At 42.7% G+C, this 21,311-nt stretch overlaps 1 protein-coding gene across 1 annotated transcript in view; it reads left to right on the plus strand.

The window, feature by feature from the left end:
• Positions 1–17,668, plus strand: part of LOC138981057 (ATP-dependent RNA helicase DDX42-like) — a 56,431-nt gene extending 38,763 nt beyond the window's left edge. Inside the window, exons 14-21 of the mRNA XM_070353859.1 lie at positions 1,757–1,837; positions 3,588–3,689; positions 7,399–7,500; positions 9,218–9,342; positions 12,377–12,475; positions 13,954–14,064; positions 16,064–16,326; positions 16,367–17,668. Coding sequence (XP_070209960.1) covers positions 1,757–1,837; positions 3,588–3,689; positions 7,399–7,500; positions 9,218–9,342; positions 12,377–12,475; positions 13,954–14,064; positions 16,064–16,258 — 815 coding nt within the window. The 3' untranslated portion in view covers positions 16,259–16,326; positions 16,367–17,668. The remainder of the gene's footprint in view (positions 1–1,756; positions 1,838–3,587; positions 3,690–7,398; positions 7,501–9,217; positions 9,343–12,376; positions 12,476–13,953; positions 14,065–16,063; positions 16,327–16,366) is intronic.
• The last annotated feature ends 3,643 nt before the right edge of the window (positions 17,669–21,311 follow it).

Raw genomic sequence — 21,311 nt, forward strand, 5'->3', positions numbered from 1 at the left:
GCCAGATACTTGCAAGATGTTAACTGTGAGTTCATTTGCCCACCACCTAAATTAGCAATCTGCTTTCTATGTGAGTTGCGTAAGAATATGTAATTTAATATAAAATTTCAAAAATAAATTTTGATTTAATTAATATACTTACCAACTCACATATTGAATTCCCTCCCAGCCTGCCCCGCAAATTTTTTAAAGGGGGTATATGTTTTAATACGGGATGAGTTTCACCGGTATACATCCTGCGCAGGCGCAGTACACCGGTAGTGGAAATAACCGCTAAGGACCATGCCTTATATGGCATACGGTTTTTGTTTCAGAGTTATTTCCCCATGTTGCCATGCAAGAGTGCTTCAATGTCTTATCACAAAACGAAGTTATTGCTTAGGGTTTCCCTAAAAATGAACAGATCACTTCAGTGGGAGTGAGGTTTCAACATGGCGGCGGTTGAGTCACGCGTGATAGGTCACGTGACGGTATGACCTCGACTCTTGTATAGCTTGGGTTAGAGGTCAAGGCCGTTCTTTTTTAGGGGGTTGCTTCCCCTTTGGGGTGAAGCGTAGTTCAGTGTCCTAGCACTTTAACTGAAGTTAATGCTTTCTATGTGAGTTGGTAAGTATATTAATTAAATCAAAATTTATTTTTGAAATTTTATATTTCTACACAGTTACTACAATTCTGAGTGACCTGCTGCAGCACAGCTGGTCTCGGCTAAAAAAAATTGGTCAACATAGCTGGGGTAGAAAGTGTTAACTTGCTGAAGTATACTTCACCCAAGCTTTAGCACTGAGGTTTTAGGTGAAAAGACTAAGCGAAGTCGACTTCTGGCTCAGTTAAGGACCGCCTTTATCTTGTTGGCATACAGTGTTGTTCAGTAAGTTTTGACCGCCTTTATCTTGTTGGCACACAGTGTTGTTCAGTAAGTTGTGACCGCCTTTATCTTGTTGGCATACAGTGTTGTTCAGTAAGTTGTGACCGCCTTTATCTTGTTGGCATACAGTGTTGTTCAGTAAGTTGTGACCGCCTTTATCTTGTTGGCACACAGTGTTGTTCAGTAAGTTGTGACCGCCTTTATCTTGTTGGCATACAGTGTTGTTCAGTAAGTTGTGACCGCCTTTATCTTGTTGGCACACAGTGTTGTTCAGTAAGTTGTGACCGCCTTTATCTTGTTGGCATACAGTGTTGTTCAGTTAAGGACCGCCTTTATCTTGTTGGCATACAGTGTTGTTCAGTAAGTTGTGACTGCCTTTATCTTGTTGGCATACAGTGTTGTTCAGTTAAGGACCGCCTTTATCTTGTTGGCATACAGTGTTGTTCAGTTAAGGACCGCCTTTATCTTGTTGGCATACAGTGTTGTTCAGTAAGTTTTGACCGCCTTTATCTTGTTGGCATACAGTGTTGTTCAGTCAGTTTTGACCGCCTTTATCTTGTTGGCATACAGTGTTGTTCAGTAAGTTGTGACCGCCTTTATCTTGTTGGCATACAGTGTTGTTCAGTCAGTTTTGACTGCCTTTATCTTGTTGGCATACAGTGTTGTTCAGTAAGTTTTGACCGCCTTTATCTTGTTGGCATACAGTGTTATTCAGTCAGTTTTGACCGCCTTTATCTTGTTGGCATACAGTGTTGTTCAGTAAGTTGTGACCGCCTTTATCTTGTTGGCATACAGTGTTGTTCAGTCAGTTTTGACCGCCTTTATCTTGTTGGCATACAGTGTTGTTCAGTAAGTTTTGAGAGTTACCATGAACAATCTGTATTATTTCAGCGGGCAGTGTTCTGATCTTTGTGACGAGGAAAGCCAACTCAGAGGAACTGGCTGCACAGCTTCGGGCGAGAGACTTCATATGTAAGTAGTCTTTTATTCACACAGTGGAACCTGTGGTCAGACACCAACATTGGGACCATTCAAAAATATCTCTCAGGACAGGTACCCTTTGATTAGGTTAATGACCTCCCGGCAGTAGACAAGAGAAAGTTCTCTTTTATTTTCACACCAGAGGGGGGGGGGGGGGGGGTCTCATAAATGATGCTCCGGTAAATATGTCACTTACTTCTTATTTAAGTTATTGAGACATCCCAGTGCACTAAGGGATTTATAGAGCAAATCGAGAAAATTCATTATTGAACGAAGCGCATAGCGATGAGTGCAATAATTATTTTCGAGATTTGCTCTATAAATCCCTTAGTGCACTGGGATTGTTTCAATAACGATATTGTCAGTACCGCCAGATAAAAAAGAAGATTCAAAACGCACATTTTGCAACGCGCATTTGGATAGGCGTAACTGTGTGGTCAGGTTTGTGTCAGATCTACTTTTGTGTGGGCTGTCTCAAGTGTGTCGTGCTTTCGTCACACGCAAACTCTTGTTTTAATTTCTGTTGGTAAATTCCAGTGTAGCGTTAAGCTAAAAAGTGATAATCTTTCATAGAGACCTCATTTAAACTCGGAGAAAGGACTGTGCTCTTAGTTATTTGCGATTCGAAACCTTCATCGAGCTTCGACAGATTGACTGTGCAGAGTTTTGCCCCTTGCCAAGGTCGACGGAAAGCACATTTTCAAAATAAATGTGGCATGTTTCTCATGTGGTATCTTCACTCATCGGGGAGTCTGGTACTAAATATGAACGGTAAGAGTGCTCTGAACCCTACACGTATTATATCCCCATCGTTTTATCGTTGACATTTGCCCAACATGTTAATTTGCTGAGCGGGAATTATGTCGTCTGCCAGGCTATAGCAATCGAACCACTGCACTGAGTCTCATTTAAAAAAAAAAATTGCTCGTCACGTTGCACTGAGTGTGCACGCATGAGGCAGGCTGGTAATAAGTCTTATATATGGTAAGAACGTTCTAAACCCTACACGTTTTTGATTCCGATTGTTCTTGCCTTGAAATAATTATTCGAAAAACATTCATTTACTAAACAGATATGCAGTCGTATTTCAGTGTAGTCTGCTACGTGCTGATCTAGCTGCTACGTTATCGGAATAACACTTGTGTTTTCTGTTAGCTGCTGGGAATTGTATACTAACTCATCATTTGGTAATGTGGATAATAAGCTACATGCCACTAACATGGCATAATTATGAGAGGAATCTTCGCAAGTCGAAACTGAAAAATTAGACACAGCGGGTTCTATTTTTAGATCAGTGGCAACTGTGGCACAGGCACATGCAATCTGTCAGAAAAAAACCACACTTCTGCTTTAATTGAGAAGCAGGAAATGTATGGTCATAATCATTGGTATTGTGGAGAATATAAGCTACATGTCATTGATTACTTCTGAGAATGAGAGTACACTCTCGCTTAGGCAAAGGGCAGAAGAATACGCTCTGTGGAAAAGTTAGCGCACTCCAAGAGTGCGCTAACAGTTTTAGCGCATCGCCATTAGCCAATCAACTGGTTCACATCAGTCATGTGACACCAGTACTTACTGACAATCTTTATTATTTTGCTATTTAGCTTTTCTTACCACCTTTCATTTAGAACAAAAATAATCTTGCATGTTTCTTTTTTTAATATAAAAATGTTGCTGTAGTATCTCAGTTATTATCACAAAGATCATGTGTATCTCATACTGATGCTCGATGTTTCAGTGGGTCTCATGCATGGTGACGTCAGTCAGAACGAGAGAAATGAGATCATCTCGGCGTTCAAGAAGAAGGAATTTCCCATCCTGGTGGCGACCGACGTAGCAGGTGAGGGCTGATCTAATTTCTCTTGTTGGAAAAAAAATCAGAAAAAATGTGTACCGTAAAAGTCGACCTATAAGCCGCGACTTTTTTTTCCTAAATGGACCCCTGCGGCTTATAAGGCGGTGCGGCTTATGAATGACTTTTTCTGAATCAGTGGCGTGTATCCGACTTCGCTCAGTGACCTAGTTTCCGGAAGTTGGATCGCCGCTGTGTAATGGCCTTGAATCAGCTGTGTTTACCTCAATTCACTCACTCACCTTCTTTCCGGAAGTTTGAAGCATGACAATAACTTACACTCACACAGTAATGGGTTGGCATACACCGGTTTTGATCGATCACTTCGCATTGCTACTACAGAGAACAGCAACACGCACATCTCCTAAAACAAAGCAACGTACAACCACGATGCCGAAAACACGGAGGCAGGCCTATGATGCAGCCTACAAACTTGCAGCCATAGACTTGGCTGTTGAAAAAGGCAATCGCACTGCTGCTCAACAAATCGGCGTCAATGAAAGCATGATTAGGCGTTGGCGAAAGCAACGAGGCAAACTTGTGAAATGCAAGAAATCCACAAAAGCATTCCGTGGTTGCAAGGCACGCTGGCCACAATTAGAAAACGAAATGGAGGACTGGGTCAACACACAACGTGGGGATGGTCGCGGTGTTTCAACTGTTCAGCTTCGTCTGAAAGCACGCACCATTGCAACACGTCTGAAGATAGACGACTTCAAAGGCGGTCAATCTTGGTGTTGCCGATTTTTGAGGCGCAAAGGTCTGTCACTGCATGCACGTACAACTTTGTGCCAACAGCTGCCGCCAGACGTCCAGGAGAAAATGATGTCATTTCGAAACTACGCACAAGAGCAGGTAGCTGAGAATCTGATTGACCCACAGAACATCATAAATATGGATGAGGTTCCGTTGACCTTTGACCTTCCATTGACACGCACAGTAAACAAAAAGGGCGAGTCTTCTGTGGCACTGAAAACAACGGGACATGAAAAAACACACTTCACCTGTGTTTTGTCGTGCACGGCTTCGGGTGAAAAGCTTCCGCCGATGGTGATTTTCAAGCGAATCACAATGCCGAAAGAAAAGTTTCCGAAGGGGATCGTCGTGCAGGTTAACAAGAAGGGGTGGATGGATGAGAAGATGATGGACACCTGGCTGACAGAATGCTATGGGAAAGGCCAGGGGGTTTCTTCCGTCGCACTAAAGCTCTGTTAGTCATGGACAGCATGCGTGCACACATCACTGAGAAGGTCAAAAAGTCAGTCACTGCCACCAACTCCATCATCGCTATCATCCCGGGTGGCACAACAAAGTACCTGCAACCCCTCGATATCAGTGTGAACCGGCCCTTCAAAGTGGTGATGAGGGATGAGTGGGAGAGGTGGATGGTGGATGGCGAGAAATCATTCACAAAGACTGGCCGCATGCGTAGAGCAACCTTTGCAGATGTGTGCCAGTGGGTCCTGAAAGCTTGGGATGCTGTCAAAAAGTCAACGATCATCAACGGCTTCAGAAAGGCTGAGATCATCACTGGAGCAGACGACGCGACAGACAACACGACAGCCACTGACAGTGGGGCCGAGAGTGACACTTCCGGTGACTCTGTGCCAGAAGCCATTCTGAACTTGTTCATCTCCGACACTGAGGAGTCCGACTTCAGCGGATTTTCAGCATCAGATGTTGAGTGATTTACAGAACTAACTACAGGTGCTGTGTGCAGGACGAGAGGACAGTTTGATAGTCCAGAGTTCTGTGAATCACTCAACATCTGATGCTGAAAGTAAAGTGCAAAACTGACAAGTTAGCCGGTTCGTTTTTGTGTGTGTGTGTGTGTTTTTTTCGTTGACTTTCGATGTTTCTTGACTTGAACTTTGCTTCTAGGCGCGGCTTGTATGCCGGAGCGGCTTGTGTATGGATTTTTCTGATTTTTTTTTAAAAATCGGGGGGTGCGGCTTATACCCAGGTGCGTCTTATAGGTCGACTTTTACGGTAGTGTCTTACTGGATGGCAGTGTGCATTCCCCGGGGGACAAAGCAAATCGAATTTCCAGGAAGGAAACTTCACAGGACAAAAGAATAACAAAAGCTTAGCTACGCCTAGCCTAGTCTAGCCTAGCCTAGCCTAGCCTAGTCTAGCCTAGCATAGCAAAGCTTAGCTAAGCTTAGATTAGATCAGATTAGCGTAGCTTTAAGCTTCTCAGGAAAAAAGAATAACAAAAGCTTAGCCCAGCCTATTCTAGCTTAGCTTAGCTTAGCCTTGCCTAGCCTAGCCTAGCCTACCTTAGCCTTGCCTAGCCTACCTTACCTTACCGGACATTTTTGGAGTTCTGATCCCCTGATTTTCTAATCAAGACACCTTATGCTCTCTCTGTTAGCATTCAGTACTGTCTGCTGTAATAAAAATATTTGTACTACCACTAAAGCATTGAAGAAACAAGTCGCGTAAGGCGAAAATACAATATTTAGTCAAGTAGCTGCCATTTTTCAGCAAGACCGTATACTCGTAGCATCGTCAGTCCACCGCTCATGGCAAAGGCAGTGAAATTGACAAGAAGAGCGGGGTAGTAGTTGCGCTAAGAAGGATAGCACGCTTTTCTGTACCTCTTTTTGTTTTAACTTTCTGAGCGTGTTTTTAATCCAAACATATCATATCTATATGTTTTTGGAATCAGGAACCGACAAGGAATAAGATGAAAGTGTTTTTAAATTGATTTGGACAATTTAATTTTGATAATAATTTTTATATATTTAATTTTCAGAGCTTGTTTTTAATCCGAATATAACATATTTATATGTTTTTGGAATCAGCAAATGATGGAGAATAAGATAAACGTAAATTTGGATCGTTTTATACATTTTTATTTTTTTTTACAATTTTCAGATTTTTAATGACCAAAGTCATTAATTAATTTTTAAGCCATCACGCTGAAATGCAATACCGAAGTCCGGGCTTCGTCGAAGACTACTTGACCAAAATTGCAACCAATTTGGTTGAAAAATGAGAGCGTGACAGTGCCGCCTCAACTTTCACGAAAAGCCGGATATGACGTCATCAAAGACATTTATCGAAAAAAGGAGAAAAACGTTCGGGGATATCAATCCCAGGAACTCTCATGTCAAATTTCATAAAGATCGGCCCAGTAGTTTGGTCTGAATCGCTCTACACGCACGCACGCACGCACGCACGCACACACACACACACACACACACATACACCACGACCCTCGTTTCGATTCCCCCTCGATGTTAAAATATTTAGTCAAAACTTGACTAAATATAAAAAGTGCCGACAGGCAGCTGGGTTTAAATATCCTGGTTCTTTGCTACTGTATACTTGACTGCGGTTTCATATAATTTTCCATCATGGCCTGGAAAGAGTTGTATTAAGTTTGATTGCATTTATGCATGTTTTTCCGTTTTCTCTATTGCAATTTATGCATGTTTTTCCGTTTTCTCTATTGCAATTTATGCATGTTTTTCCGTTTTCTCTATTGCAATTTATGCATGTTTTTCCGTTTTCTCTATTGCAATTTATGCATGTTTTTCCGTTTTCTCTATTGCAATTTATGCATGTTTTTCCGTTTTCTCTATTGCAATTTATGCATGTTTTTCCGTTTTCTCTTTTGCAATTTATGCATGTTTTTCCGTTTTCTCTATTGCAATTTATGCATGTTTTTCCCGTTTTCTCTGTCCATCAGCTCGAGGTCTTGACATCCCTCACATCCGGACTGTGGTCAACTATGACGTTGCTCGAGACATCGACACTCATACTCACAGGATCGGACGAACAGGACGAGCAGGTAGAGCTTTAGTGACCCTAGTAAATGTACACAGAGACATGTTTATTGTTTATTACCTATCAGTCATATAGACATGTGACGGGCGCAATGGCCCACCGGATAAGATGCCGACCTCCCTAGCGGAAGGTCGTGGGTTCGAATCCCGGCCAGGCCTGGTCGGTTAAGGGTGGAGATTTTTCTGAATTGCCCAGGTCAACTTATGTGCAGACCAGCTAGTGCCTTATCCCCCTTCGTGTGTACACGCAAGCACAAGACCAAGTGCGCAAGGAAAAGATCCTGTAATCCGTGTCAGAGTTCGGTGGGTTATAGAAACAAGAAAATACTAAGCATGCATCCTCCGAAAGCGGCGTGTGGCTGCCGAAATGGCGGGGTGAAAATGGTCATACACGTAAAATACGTCACGTGCAAAAACATGAGTGAACGTGGGAGTTTCAGCCCATGAACGAAGAAGGAGATATAGACATGCATATATTTTCTCTTTGTTTCTCCATCAATCCACCTTTTGGTTATTAGCTCATACTTCTGAGCTTTGTCAAATATTTGTGTTGTACAATGTTGTATCCTGAGGCAGGGCTTCAGTTTTACCTGAAGCTATTCTGGTTTTGGAGCGTTGGCAGTCTATCTTCTTCAGATTTTGTTCTTGCTAGTTTACTCTGTTTTACAATACTTTGTTCTTGGTAGTTTACTCTGTTTTACAATACTTTGTTCTTGGTAGTTTACTCTGTTTTACAATACTTTGTTCTTGGTAGTTTACTCTGTTTTACAATACTTTTTATATTTAGTCAAGTTTTGACTAAATATTTTAACATCGAGGGGGAATCGAAACGAGGGTCGTGGTGTATGTGTGTGTGTATGTGTGTGCGTGCGTGCGTGCGTGTAGAGCGATTCAGACCAAACTACTGGACCGATCTTTATGAAATTTGACATGAGAGTTCCTGGGATTGATATCCCCATACGTTTTTTTTCATTTTTTTGATAAATGTCTTTGATGACGTCATATCCGGCTTTTCGTGAAAGTTGAGGCGGCACTGTCACGCCCTCATTTTTCAACCAAATTGGTTGAAATTTTGGTCAAGTAATCTTCGACGAAGCCCGGACTTCGGTATTGCATTTCAGCTTGGTGGCTTAAAAATTAATTAATGACTTTGGTCATTAAAAATCTGAAAATTGTAAAAAAAATATTTCTTTTATAAAACGATCCAAATTTACGTTTATCTTATTCTCCATGATTTGCTGATTCCAAAAACATATAAATATGTTATATTCGGATTAAAAACAAGCTCTGAAAATTAAATATATAAAAATTATTATCAAAATTAAATTGTCCAAATCAATTTAAAAACACTTTCATCTTATTCCTTGTCGGTTCCTGATTCCAAAAACATATAGATATGATATGTTTGGATTAAAAACACGCTCAGAAAGTTAAAACGAAGAGAGGTACAGAAAAGCGTGCTATCCTTCTTAGCGCAAATACTACCCCGCTCTTCTTGTCAATTTCACTGCCTTTTCCATGAGCGGTGGACTGACGATGCTACGAGTATACGGTCTTGCTGAAAAATGGCATTGCGTTCAGTTTCATTCTGTGAGTTCGACAGCTACTTGACTAAATATTGTATTTTCGCCTTACGCGACTTGTTTCTTGGTAGTTTACTCTGTTTTACAATACTTTTTTCCTTGTTTCAAGGGCATCACTAGACATGTGATTTTTTTTCAGGTGAAAAGGGTTCAGCCTACACGCTCATTACTGACAAAGACAAAGAGTTTGCTCCCTTGCTGGTACGCAACTTGGAAGGAGCGAACCAGACGGCGCCACCAGCTCTTCTTGAACTTGCCAATCAGGTAAAGGGGTTTGCTGAGAATCTTCGTGTCATTGTCACATCATTATTGGCTGTAAAGCTGTTACTGGGTAGTCATTGCTAAAATTTAAAGGAGTGACCCAGTGTGGTTTGTTTTTGAGTTTTTGACTCACATGCGAAGCAAAAGTGAGTCTATGTACTCACCCGAGTCGTCCGTCCGTCCGTCCGGAAAACTTTAACGTTGGATATTTCTTGGACACTATTCAGTCTATCAGTACCAAATTTGGCAAGATGGTGTATGATGACAAGGCCCCAAAAAACATACATAGCATCTTGACCTTGCTTCAAGGTCAAGGTCGCAGGGGCCATAAATGTTGTCTAAAAAACAGCTATTTTTCACATTTTTCACATTTTCTCTGAAGTTTTTGAGATTGAATACCTCACCTATATATGATATATAGGGAAAAGTAAGCTCCATCTTTTGATACCAGTTTGGTTTACCTTGCTTCAAGGTCAAGGTCACAGAAGCTCTTCAAAGTTGGATTGTATACATATTTTGAAGTGACCTTGACCCTGAACTATGGAAGATAACTGTTTCAAACTTAAAAATGATGTGGGGCACATGTTATGCTTTCATCATGAGACACATTTGGTCACATATGATCAAGGTCAAGGTCACTTTGACCCTTATGAAATGTGACCAAAATAAGGTTGTGAACCACTAAAAGTGACCATATCTCATGGTAGAAAGAGCCAATAAGCACCATTGTACTTCCTATGTCTTGAATTAACAGCTTTGTGTTGCATGACCTTGGATGACCTTGACCTTGGGTCAAGGTCACATGTATTTTGGTAGGAAAAATGTGTAAAGCAGTTCTTAGTGTATGATGTCATTGCTAGGTTTAGTTATTTGACCTTGACCCTGAAGGTCAAGGTCATGTCAAGGTCAAGCATGTGAGTCCCATGGGCTTTGCCCTTCTTGTTATTTATTCAAAGAACAAAAATTGAAGGTGCATCAGCGCTTATTTTGTAGTCTTTGTGGGTGAATGTGGTGTTCTCTTCAACTCGTGTAGTGTCTATGTGTACAGGTCTGTTTGTATTGTGGCTGATTCCATTTAACAGTGCTTGTGAAACTGTGTGTCCCTGTGCACAGTACGCACTAGAAGTAGAAGTAACAAAACACGTACCAGAAATTCACTGAAGGGGTTCCGCGGCGCAGTAAACCTGAAAAGAGTGGGTCCAGGGACGCACTTCACTTGTCTTATAATACCAACCGTAGGTACCTAGTTTCAGACTGCAATCCTCTGCTAGTGTTAGCACCAATGAAATGCCTGTTCCGCGGCGCACTAAACCTGAAAAGAGTGGGTCCAGGGACGCACTTCACTTGTCTTATAATACCAACCGTGGGTACTTAATTTCAGACTGCAATCCTCTGCTAGTGTTAGCACCAATGAAATGCCTGTTCTGCGGCGCACTAAACCTGAAAGGAGTGGGTCCAGGGACGCACTTCATTTGTCTTATAATTCCAACCGTGGGTACCTAGTTTCAGACTGCAATCCTCTGCTAGTGTTAGCACCAATGAAATGCCTGTTCAGCGCGGGAAAGACAACAGAAAAGGAGGTTGAAGCCGATACAGATATAGCTGTGCCCAAATCAGTTTTGATGTGAATTTACAGAGTTAATCTAATTGATGCGACAATTAACGCTTTTGTGCAGCACTCAGAGAACTTCTAAAAGTCTTCCTGGTCTTAGGACCTCCTGAACTTGTGCTGAGGAGTCCTTGGACTCCCTGAAGTTGTGCTGAGGCGTCCTTGGACCCCCTAAAGTTGTGCTGAGGAGTCCTTGGACCCCCTGAGGTTGTGCCAAGGAGGTCCTTGGACCCCCTGAAGTTGTGCTGAGGAGTCCTTGGACCCCCTGAGGTTGTTCTGAGGAGTCCTTGGACCCCCTGAGGTTTTGCCGAGGAGGTCCTTGGACCCCCTGAAGTTGTTCCGATGAGTCCTTGGACCCCCTGAGGTTGTGCCGAGGAGGTCCTTGGACCCCCTAAAGTTGTGCTGAGGAGTCCTTGGACCCCTGAAGTTGTGCCGAGGAGGTCCTTGGACCCCCTAAAGTTGTGCCGAGGAGTCCTTGGACCCCCTAAAGTTGTGCTGAGGAGTCCTTGGACCCCCTGAGGTTGTGCCGAGGAGGTCCTTGGACCCCCTAAAGTTGTGCTGAGGAGTCATTGGACCCCTTAAAGTTGTGCTGAGGAGTTCTTGGACCCCCTAAAGTTGTGCTGAGGAGTCCTTGGACCCCCTAAAGTTGTGCTGAGGAGTCCTTGGACCCCCTAAAGTTGTGCTGAGGAGTCCTTGGACCCCTAAAGTTGTGCTGAGGAGTCCTTGGTCCCCCTAAAGCTGTGCTGAGAAGTCCTTGGACCCCCTAAAGTTGTGCTGAAGAGTCCTTGGACCCCCTAACAGATCAACATGGGGGTCCTGGGACCCTCTAGGTGAAGCATCTCTGGGGTACATGTACCTTGTTGTGGACAGTCAATCTGGATGAGAAGAAGACTGTACTTGTTGTGGACAGTCAATCTGGATGAGAAGAAGACTGTACTTGTTGTGGACAGTCAATCTGGATGAGAAGAAGACTTTACATTTTAGATGCTGACTTTCATGGCTTGAATGCAGACCTGTGAACCCATACGATTTCGCCGTATTTTGTACGCATCATTGTCTAGAATACAATCAGTATGGTCGGTGAAAAAAAAATATGACGAGAAAAGTTCCTGCACTACTTGTCTTCACAAAGGCGTCCTGAAGCTGATCCGATATTTTGACACATGATTACAGTTTTGTCAGTAAATCATTGAAAAAAGCATTTGTTTTAAATGTATTGGAAAAATTAATCAACGGTGCTACAGACGTGTGTGAAGCATGTTTGAAGCAAATGCTGTGTGGAGTACGCTCATTTTTATGAAATGACACCAAGTTTGTTTGAGAATACTACAAGTGCAAAACAAGGGTTCCCAAATCTGTGAATGGTACAGTACAATGTATATTAGTTTTGTTACTGGCTCATTCCAACCATGTTTATTGACTGTGCAGTGCCCTTGGTTCAAGAAGAGATTTAAGGGTGGCAAAGGAAAGTTCATGGGAGGCCGAGCACTAGGCGTGAAAGAAAGACCAGGCCTTGGATCTGAATCGGTAAGGAGCAGAGTGCTGGTTTAGACATGTCTTTCATTCATTTTAGTTCAATATTATCTGTGCACAAAAAATATAAAGAACGATATCATGCAGAATGCTTATGAACATGGTGTAATAGACTTGCATTTGCAGCAGTAGCAGCATGTTGTTTTCCAACTTTTTCATTCCTGAACATGAAATAGTTTATTGTGCATGTACACTATGTGACAGGTAATAGACATGAAATAGTTTATTGTGCATGTACACTATGTGACAGGTAATAGACATGACGGTAAAAACAGGGTCCCACAGACATACGAAGCATCTATTTCTTTTACACAAAACGAATTTCCTTGTTTCTTTACATCGTCAGAATAATGCATACAAATTACATGCTAAAATAACAAATAATTCATCATTGCAAGTATACTCAAAACATGTTTTATGAACATAAAAAGTATGTCGTGTCTGACACTGAAACTATTCAGAGTTTTTGCTTGAGACTTCATGTAGTCCTCAGACTCTATAGGACCGTCCTATCAACCAAGTTTCAAATGATACATTTGTAAACAAGAAAATAAATGTTGGCCTAACTTGAACTGGACAATCTGGATGGTGCGGGTCATGTATAACGCATATGGAATTTATTTATTTATTTATTTATTTTTTTTTTTTTTTGCCTCTTTTTGTTTTATTTGAAAACCAATTGCAGATCAGAAATATAAAATTATGATTTTTATTCTTTTTTTTTCTTTTTTTTCTATTCTTTTTTTTTTTTTTTTTTTTTGCCAAGCACATCATTGTGGGGCTTTTAATCAATAACATGCATCCGTCTACAATTTATCATCATTCATCCATCAACATTTATAATAGATATGTTTGGCAAGTATACACAACACACAGCATTAGGACATAACATACAGACGGACATATAGCATATGGAATTTAAGAAGGAATTTTACGGTGTTAATCCTTATTCGGATGGCGTCGGTTGTGTACAACTCATACTCAGCTAAGAAGTGCTAAAAAGTTGATCCCCAGATTCGGATTATGTGGGTTGTATACAACCTATATGTTTTACGTTGAATCCTTTTTGAGAAAGAACATTTATAGGTCGTACACGACCTACATCATCCAGACTGTGTAGTCCAAAGCTTGACCAGGTTCAGGTTAAAAGACGAAGAAGGAAAGATAAATATGGTAGAAGAAAACTAGAGGAATAGAGATTGCAAGGCAGAAAGAAAGAACTAACAACAGCAAGAAATGTAGAAGAAAAGAAACAAGCAAATTAAAGAAACAAGCAAATAACAAGGAGCAGTAAGGATGAGAGATTGAAAGGCATAAGAAAGAAAGACTGGACAAAGGAAAGAAACAAGCTACAACAACAAAACTGATGTAATTTAAGAATAAACAAAATCAATTAAAACCATGAAATTTATCTTGATTTTTATGTGTGTGTGTGTCTGTTGTTGCGTCTATCTGTCGGTGTGTGTGTGCAGGCTACTCAGCTTCAGGACAGCACCAGTTTCACAGGCTTCCGCGCAACGACAGGAGGAGTGCTGGGGGGTCCAGGCAGCGACCGTCTCTCCACCATGCGGCAAGCTTTTGCTGTGAGTCTAGAGAGATAGTACAGTAATACCTGCAATGAAAGGACCAGCCAAAAGTGTCCCTACTGTGCAGATGGTCTTTAATGACAGCCCTATGTTTGTTTTTCAAGATAATAGGCAAAAGGACAAGACGTGTCCGCTAATGTGCGGTGTCGTCTCATGGTAGGTGCCCTCTCACCAGAGCAGCTTCACGTGGCAGCTAACACTGTTTTTTAGTGTGTTTGTTTGTGTGTATGCGTCTGTGCATGTGTGTGTGTGTTCAAAGTTACGTGTGAGATCGAGAGCATGCAAGAAGAAAGCAGCTCTGCTTAAATAATAAGGTATGCCACCTTCTACTGGGTTTTTTGAGTCACTTGAGAAAAAGTGACTCTATGTAATCGGTCAGTGTTAGTCTGTCCGGCCGTCCGGCCGGCCGGCCGGCCGGCCGGCCGGCCGTCCGTAGACACCACCTTAACGTTGGACTTTTCTCGGAAACTATCAAAGCGATCGGGCTCATATTTTGTTTAGTCGTGACCTCCAATGACCTCTACACTTTAACGATGGTTTTGTTGACCTTTGACCTTTTCAAGGTCACAGGTCAGCGTCAAAGGAAAAATTAGACATTTTATATCTTTTCTCGGAAACTATCAAAGCGATCGGGCTCATATTTTGTTTAGTCGTGACCTCCAATGACCTCTACACTTTAACGATGGTTTCGTTGACCTTTGACCTTTTTCAAGGTCACAGGTCAGCGTCAAAGGAAAAATTAGACATTTTATATCTTTGACAAAGTTCATCGGATGTGATTGAAACTTTGTAGGATTATTCTTTACATCAAAGTATTTACATCTGTAGCCTTTTACGAACATTATCAGAAAAACAAGGGAGATAACTAGCCTTTTCTGTTCGGCAACACACAACTTAACGTTGGGCTTTTCTCGGAAACTATAAAAGTGACCGGGCTCAAATTTTATGTGAACGTGACTCATTGTGTTGTGAATAGCAATTTCTTCCTGTCCATCTGATGCCTCATATAATATTCAGAACTGCGAAAGTGACTCGATCGAGCGTTTGCTCTTCTTGTTTCTGTTCAGTAAAAGAAACCATAATTACTAAGTAATTTCATTTAACTACTTTGTCATGGAATAGTGAGTACACCATTATTTTGCTGGCATATTTACTGAGGCATGCACGCTTTGTTTGTCTGAATATTTTCAAGGACAGTGGAGCCCCCTTTTAGGACTTCCCCAGAATTAAAATGTGGATAAATTCATGGATGTTATAAAGAAAAAAATCTGAAAAAAGCAATGTCTGAAGGGGTGGGCAGTGTTGAATTGGGGCTGGGGGCTGGAAGGGGTGCGTTTAAAGGGCAGTGTTGAACGGGGGCTGGGGGCTGGAAGGGGTGCGTTTAAAGGGCAGTGTTGAACGGGGGCTGGGGGCTGGAAGGGGTGGGAGCTGGAAGGGGTGCGTTTAAAGGGCAGTGTTGAACGGGGGCTGGGGGCTGGAAGGGGTGCGTTTAAAGGGCAGTGTTGAACGGGGGCTGGAAGGGGTGGGGGCTGGAAGGGGTGCGTTTAAAGGGCAGTGTTGAACGGGGGCTGGGGGCTGGAAGGGGTGCGTTTAAAGGGCAGTGTTGAACGGGGGCTGGGGGCTGGAAGGGGTGCATTTAAAGGGCAGTTATATAATACATGCTCTTCTGATGAATGTTAACTGGTGAATGACTTCTTTATGGCTTTGTAAGCGACATAGTTAATATTCATGAAAGAACACTTGGCTTTATTGATTAAGATAATGTGCAGCCCTAGCAAATCTCTGCCTCGTATGTACCACTGTGTACTTAGATTTGTTTTTTAAATGGAGAAATCATATTTGAAATGCAGAGTTGAGTCATACAGGCTAGCGTGATGCATCGTTCATTTGACATTTGTTTTTGCTGTGGCACACCAACACCTTTGACTTGCTCTTGAATCATCCACCCTTTTAATTAATTACCCATTTCTTATACTTTTCTGTTGTTCTGTTTCAGGCTCAGTTTAAGTCCTGTTTTGTTGGTGCCAACGAGGAAGAGAAAAAATTGCCGACAGGCGTCATCCTGCCCCCTATGTCTCAGAGTCGCGACGGGGAGGCCCAGGCACCAATCCACATGCGTCCTGCTTCCTCGCATCAGAATGAGAGCGCGTCAGAAGCTAACCGGCGAAAGAAGAGGAGCAGATGGGATTGAATAATTCATTCTTTGTGTTGGTGTGTGCACTTGTGAATGTGTATTTGAGATTATGGTGATGTGTATAAGTGTGTGTGTATTTGAGATTATGGTGATGTGTATAAGTGTGTGTGTGTGGATGTGCGTGAGTGCATGCATGCGCATGTGTGTTTGAGATGATGGGGTTGTGTGTGTGTGTGTGTGTGTGTATGTGTGTGTGTGTGTGTGTGTGTGTGTGTGTGTGTGTGTGTGTGTGTGTGTGTGTGTGTGTGTGTGTGAGTGTGTGTGTGTGTGTGTGTGTGTGTGTGTGTGTGTGTGTGTGTGTGTGTGTGTGTGTGTGTGTGTGTCTGTGTGTGTGTGTGTGTGTGTGTGTGTGTGTGTGTGTGTATGAATGTGCATGGGCTTACTTACCTGCATCTGTTGAGCAAGTGAGACAGAACTTGGCGGCAAGAACTTTATTTTCAAACTTGTTTGTTCTCTAATGCTCTACATAATCTGTATTCAACAAACAAAGGCCATGTTTTCTTGAGGATTTTTTAAAATGTTGAACTGTTGGCGTGCTACAGACTCCAGGATCTGTGTGTTCATATATCATGTGTGTGTTTCACAAAGAGAGGATTTATTAGGATTGCCCACTGTTGGCATTAAGGTTGAATACGTAATGAATGATCTTTCTCGTCGGTGTTCAGCCAAACATTTGAATGATCACAAAGTTTTGAAGTCAAAGCACTTTAACTGACACAGGGCGATGTGCACTAGGTTGGAAGATTTGTTGAAAGATTCTTCTTATTTGTGTTAAGCGTTTATGACCAAAATTGAAAATAGATTTAAAGTCATATATTCTATTCCATCTGGCTTGCATTTTGAAGGTGTGAGAATGACTAAACGGTTTTGTGCTTTTTACCAATATGAAAGGTATAGAACGATCTTTGGCTGAACGGATGAAATCCTACTGAAAGAAAAGAAAGAATTTTGTCAGAGTGGAGAAACTCTTACAGATTCAAACATCTTAATTGCTTGTGAATAAGTTCAGCATCTGGCATTCTCTCTGTGTTAAGATTGTTCCTTTTGTATTGTGTCAAATGAGTCTTTAGTTTAAACAGAAGACACACAATGGGAACGCAGAAGAATAATGATAAGAAACAGAAGACACAGTCAGAGGGTGAATGAATAAGGACAAGGATTAGGGTAAATTAACATATCATTAAAAAAAAAATTTTTTGTTTCTCTCCCACCTAAGAACTGTTGAAATAGTATGAAGAATTCAGATCATAACATTGTGTTTGCAGCAGTTCCTACTTTCAATGAGTCAGAATGCTGAGTGAATGACTCACAATATGAATGAAAATAGTTACTGTATTCTTTTTTCATTGTTACTTGGCTGTTGTAGTGATTCTTCTTTTGTAACAGAAATAAACTGTTTCCAGAAGATTTTAGACGTTTCTCTTCCAAGCGAGATGAACAGGAGGTATTCTACATCAGGCATGAAAACTTTCTCTTTAAAGAGGAAATGCCTCTTATTTTGTTTTATATTTCCTCTTCTAAAAAACCGTTTATTTTCAGGATTTGAATATTATATTTACAACTCTTTCTCGTGTCAGGAACTGTCATAAAAGTTCACATATACAGCAGTGCATTAAGGTTTCCATGTAAGGTTGTAAAATTCTAGAAATTCTACACAAGGGCCATTGCCCCTTTCTCTACCTCCTGCCTGAGTATGCACCCCCTGGCCTTGCGGCACTTGTCTTCTTGTTGGTATTCCTCTGTTTCATGCCTGTTACATTCAAACCCACCAACACACAATCATGCACCCCCTGCCCTTGCGGCACTTGTCTTCTTTTTGGTATTCCTCTGTTTCATGCCTGTTACATTCAAACCCACCAACACACAAGCATGCACCCCCTGGCCTTGCGGCACTTGTCTTCTTGTTGGTATTCCTCTGTTTCATGCCTGTTACATTCAAACCCACCAACACACAATCATGCACCCCCTGCCCTTGCGGCACTGGTCTTCTTGTTGGTATTCCTCTGTTTCATGCCTGCTACATTCAAACCCACCAACACACAATCATGCACCCCCTGGCCTTGCGGCACTTGTCTTCTTGTTGGTATTCCTCTGTTTCATGCCTGTTACATTCAAACCCACCAACACACAAGCATGCACCCCCTGGCCTTGCGGCACTTGTCTTCTTGTTGGTATTCCTCTGTTTCATGCCTGTTACATTCAAACCCACCAACACACAAGCATGCACCCCCTGGCCTTGCGGCACTTGTCTTCTTGTTGGTATTCCTCTGTTTCATGCCTGTTACATTCAAACCCACCAACACACAATCATGCACCCCCTGCCCTTGCGGCACTGGTCTTCTTGTTGGTATTCCTCTGTTTCATGCCTGTTACATTCAAACCCACCAACACACAAGCATGCACCCCCTGGCCTTGCGGCACTTGTCTTCTTGTTGGTATTCCTCTGTTTCATGCCTGTTACATTCAAACCCACCAACACACAAGCATGCACCCCCTGGCCTTGCGGCACTTGTCTTCTTGTTGGTATTCCTCTGTTTCATGCCTGCTACATTCAAACCCACCAACACACAATCATGCACCCCCTGGCCTTGCGGCACTGGTCTTCTTGTTGGTATTCCTCTGTTTCATGCCTGTTACATTCAAACCCACCAACACACAAGCATGCACCCCCTGGCCTTGCGGCACTTGTCTTCTTGTTGGTATTCCTCTGTTTCATGCCTGCTACATTCAAACCCACCAACACACAATCATGCACCCCCTGGCCTTGCGGCACTGGTCTTCTTGTTGGTATTCCTCTGTTTCATGCCTGTTACATTCAAACCCACCAACACACAAGCATGCACCCCCTGGCCTTGCGGCACTTGTCTTCTTGTTGGTATTCCTCTGTTTCATGCCTGTTACATTCAAACCCACCAACACACAAGCATGCACCCCCTGGCCTTGCGGCACTTGTCTTCTTGTTGGTATTCCTCTGTTTCATGCCTGCTACATTCAAACCCACCAACACACAATCATGCACCCCCTGGCCTTGCGGCACTGGTCTTCTTGTTGGTATTCCTCTGTTTCATGCCTGTTACATTCAAACCCACCAACACACAAGCATGCACCCCCTGGCCTTGCGGCACTTGTCTTCTTGTTGGTATTCCTCTGTTTCATGCCTGCTACATTCAAACCCACCAACACACAATCATGCACCCCCTGGCCTTGCGGCACTGGTCTTCTTGTTGGTATTCCTCTGTTTCATGCCTGCTACATTCAAACCCACCAACACACAATCATGCACCCCCTGGCCTTGCGGCACTTGTCTTCTTTTTGGTATTCCTCTGTTTCATGCCTGCTACATTCAAACCCACCAACACACAATCATGCACCCCCTGGCCTTGCGGCACTTGTCTTCTTTTTGGTATTCCTCTGTTTCATGCCTGCTACATTCAAACCCACCAACACACAATCATGCACCCCCTGCCCTTGCGGCACTTGTCTTCTTTTTGGTATTCCTCTGTTTCATGCCTGCTACATTCAAACCCACCAACACACAATCATGCACCCCCTGCCCTTGCGGCACTGGTCTTCTTGTTGGTATTCCTCTGTTTCATGCCTGCTACATTCAAACCCACCAACACACAATCATGCACCCCCTGCCCTTGCGGCACTGGTCTTCTTGTTGGTATTCCTCTGTTTCATGCCTGCTACATTCAAACCCACCAACACACAATCATGCACCCCCTGGCCTTGCGGCACTGGTCTTCTTGTTGGTATTCCTCTGTTTCATGCCTGCTACATTCAAACCCACCAACACACAATCATGCACCCCCTGCCCTTGCGGCACTTGTCTTCTTTTTGGTATTCCTCTGTTTCATGCCTGCTACATTCAAACCCACCAACACACAATCATGCACCCCCTGCCCTTGCGGCACTTGTCTTCTTTTTGGTATTCCTCTGTTTCATGCCTGCTACATTCAAACCCACAACACATAATCATGCACAAACACACACACACACAGGGGCGGGGATGTAGCTCAGTCGGTAGCGCGCTGGATTTGTATCCAGTTGGCCGCTGTCAGCGTGAGTTCGTCCCCACGTTCGGTGAGAGATTTATTTCTCAGAGTCAACTTTGTGTGCAGACTCTCCTCGGTGTCCGAACACCCCCGTGTGTACACGCAAGCACAAGACCAAGTGCGCACGAAAAAGATCCTGTAATCCATGTCAGAGTTCGGTGGGTTATAGAAACATGAAAATACCCAGCATGCTTCCTCCGAAAGCGGCGTATGGCTGCCTAACTGGCGGGGTAAAAACGGTCATACACGTAAAAGCTGTGGGAGTTTCAGCCCATGAACGAACAAACAAACAAACAACACACACACACACACACACACACACACACACACACACCCAGCGGGTTAGGGGGAAGAATTTACCCGATGCTCCCCAGCATGTCGTAAGAGGCGACTAACGGATTCTGTTTCTCCTTTTACCCTTGTTAAGTGTTTCTTGTATAGAATATAGTCAATTTTTGTAAAGATTTTAGTCAAGCAGTATGTAAGAAATGTTAAGTCCTTTGTACTGGAAACTTGCATTCTCCCAGTAAGGTAATACATTGTACTACGTTGCAAGCCCCTGGAGCAAATTTTTGATTAGTGCTTTTGTGAACAAGAAACAATTGACAAATAGAGAATACTACATGGCTTGCTGTGTCGTACCAGATTTACACGAGTTGTTTTTTTAAATATTGAACTGCGAGCGAAAGCGAGCTGTTCACTATTTGAAAAAGCAACGAGTGTAAATCTGGTACGGAACAGCAAGCCATGTAGTATTCTGTTTATCCTACATACTGTACTTACGTGTATTTTACTGAAAATGTCCTGCATTCGAGGCAGCTAAATCGAAGACGCTTGTTTTAGAACCTCGATCTCTTCTAAAGCCTCGTGCAATCTATTACGTCAAAGCAAAGAAACGTCACTCTGAAAGTGTGGCGTGACGTGTTAGTTCTAAAGATTCATCGAGGGTAATTAGCGAGCGCAATTTGTGTTTCTATAATGACGTTTGTCTC

Source organism: Littorina saxatilis, linkage group LG12, assembly GCF_037325665.1.
Source record: "Littorina saxatilis isolate snail1 linkage group LG12, US_GU_Lsax_2.0, whole genome shotgun sequence".
Lineage (NCBI taxonomy): Eukaryota > Metazoa > Mollusca > Gastropoda > Littorinimorpha > Littorinidae > Littorina > Littorina saxatilis.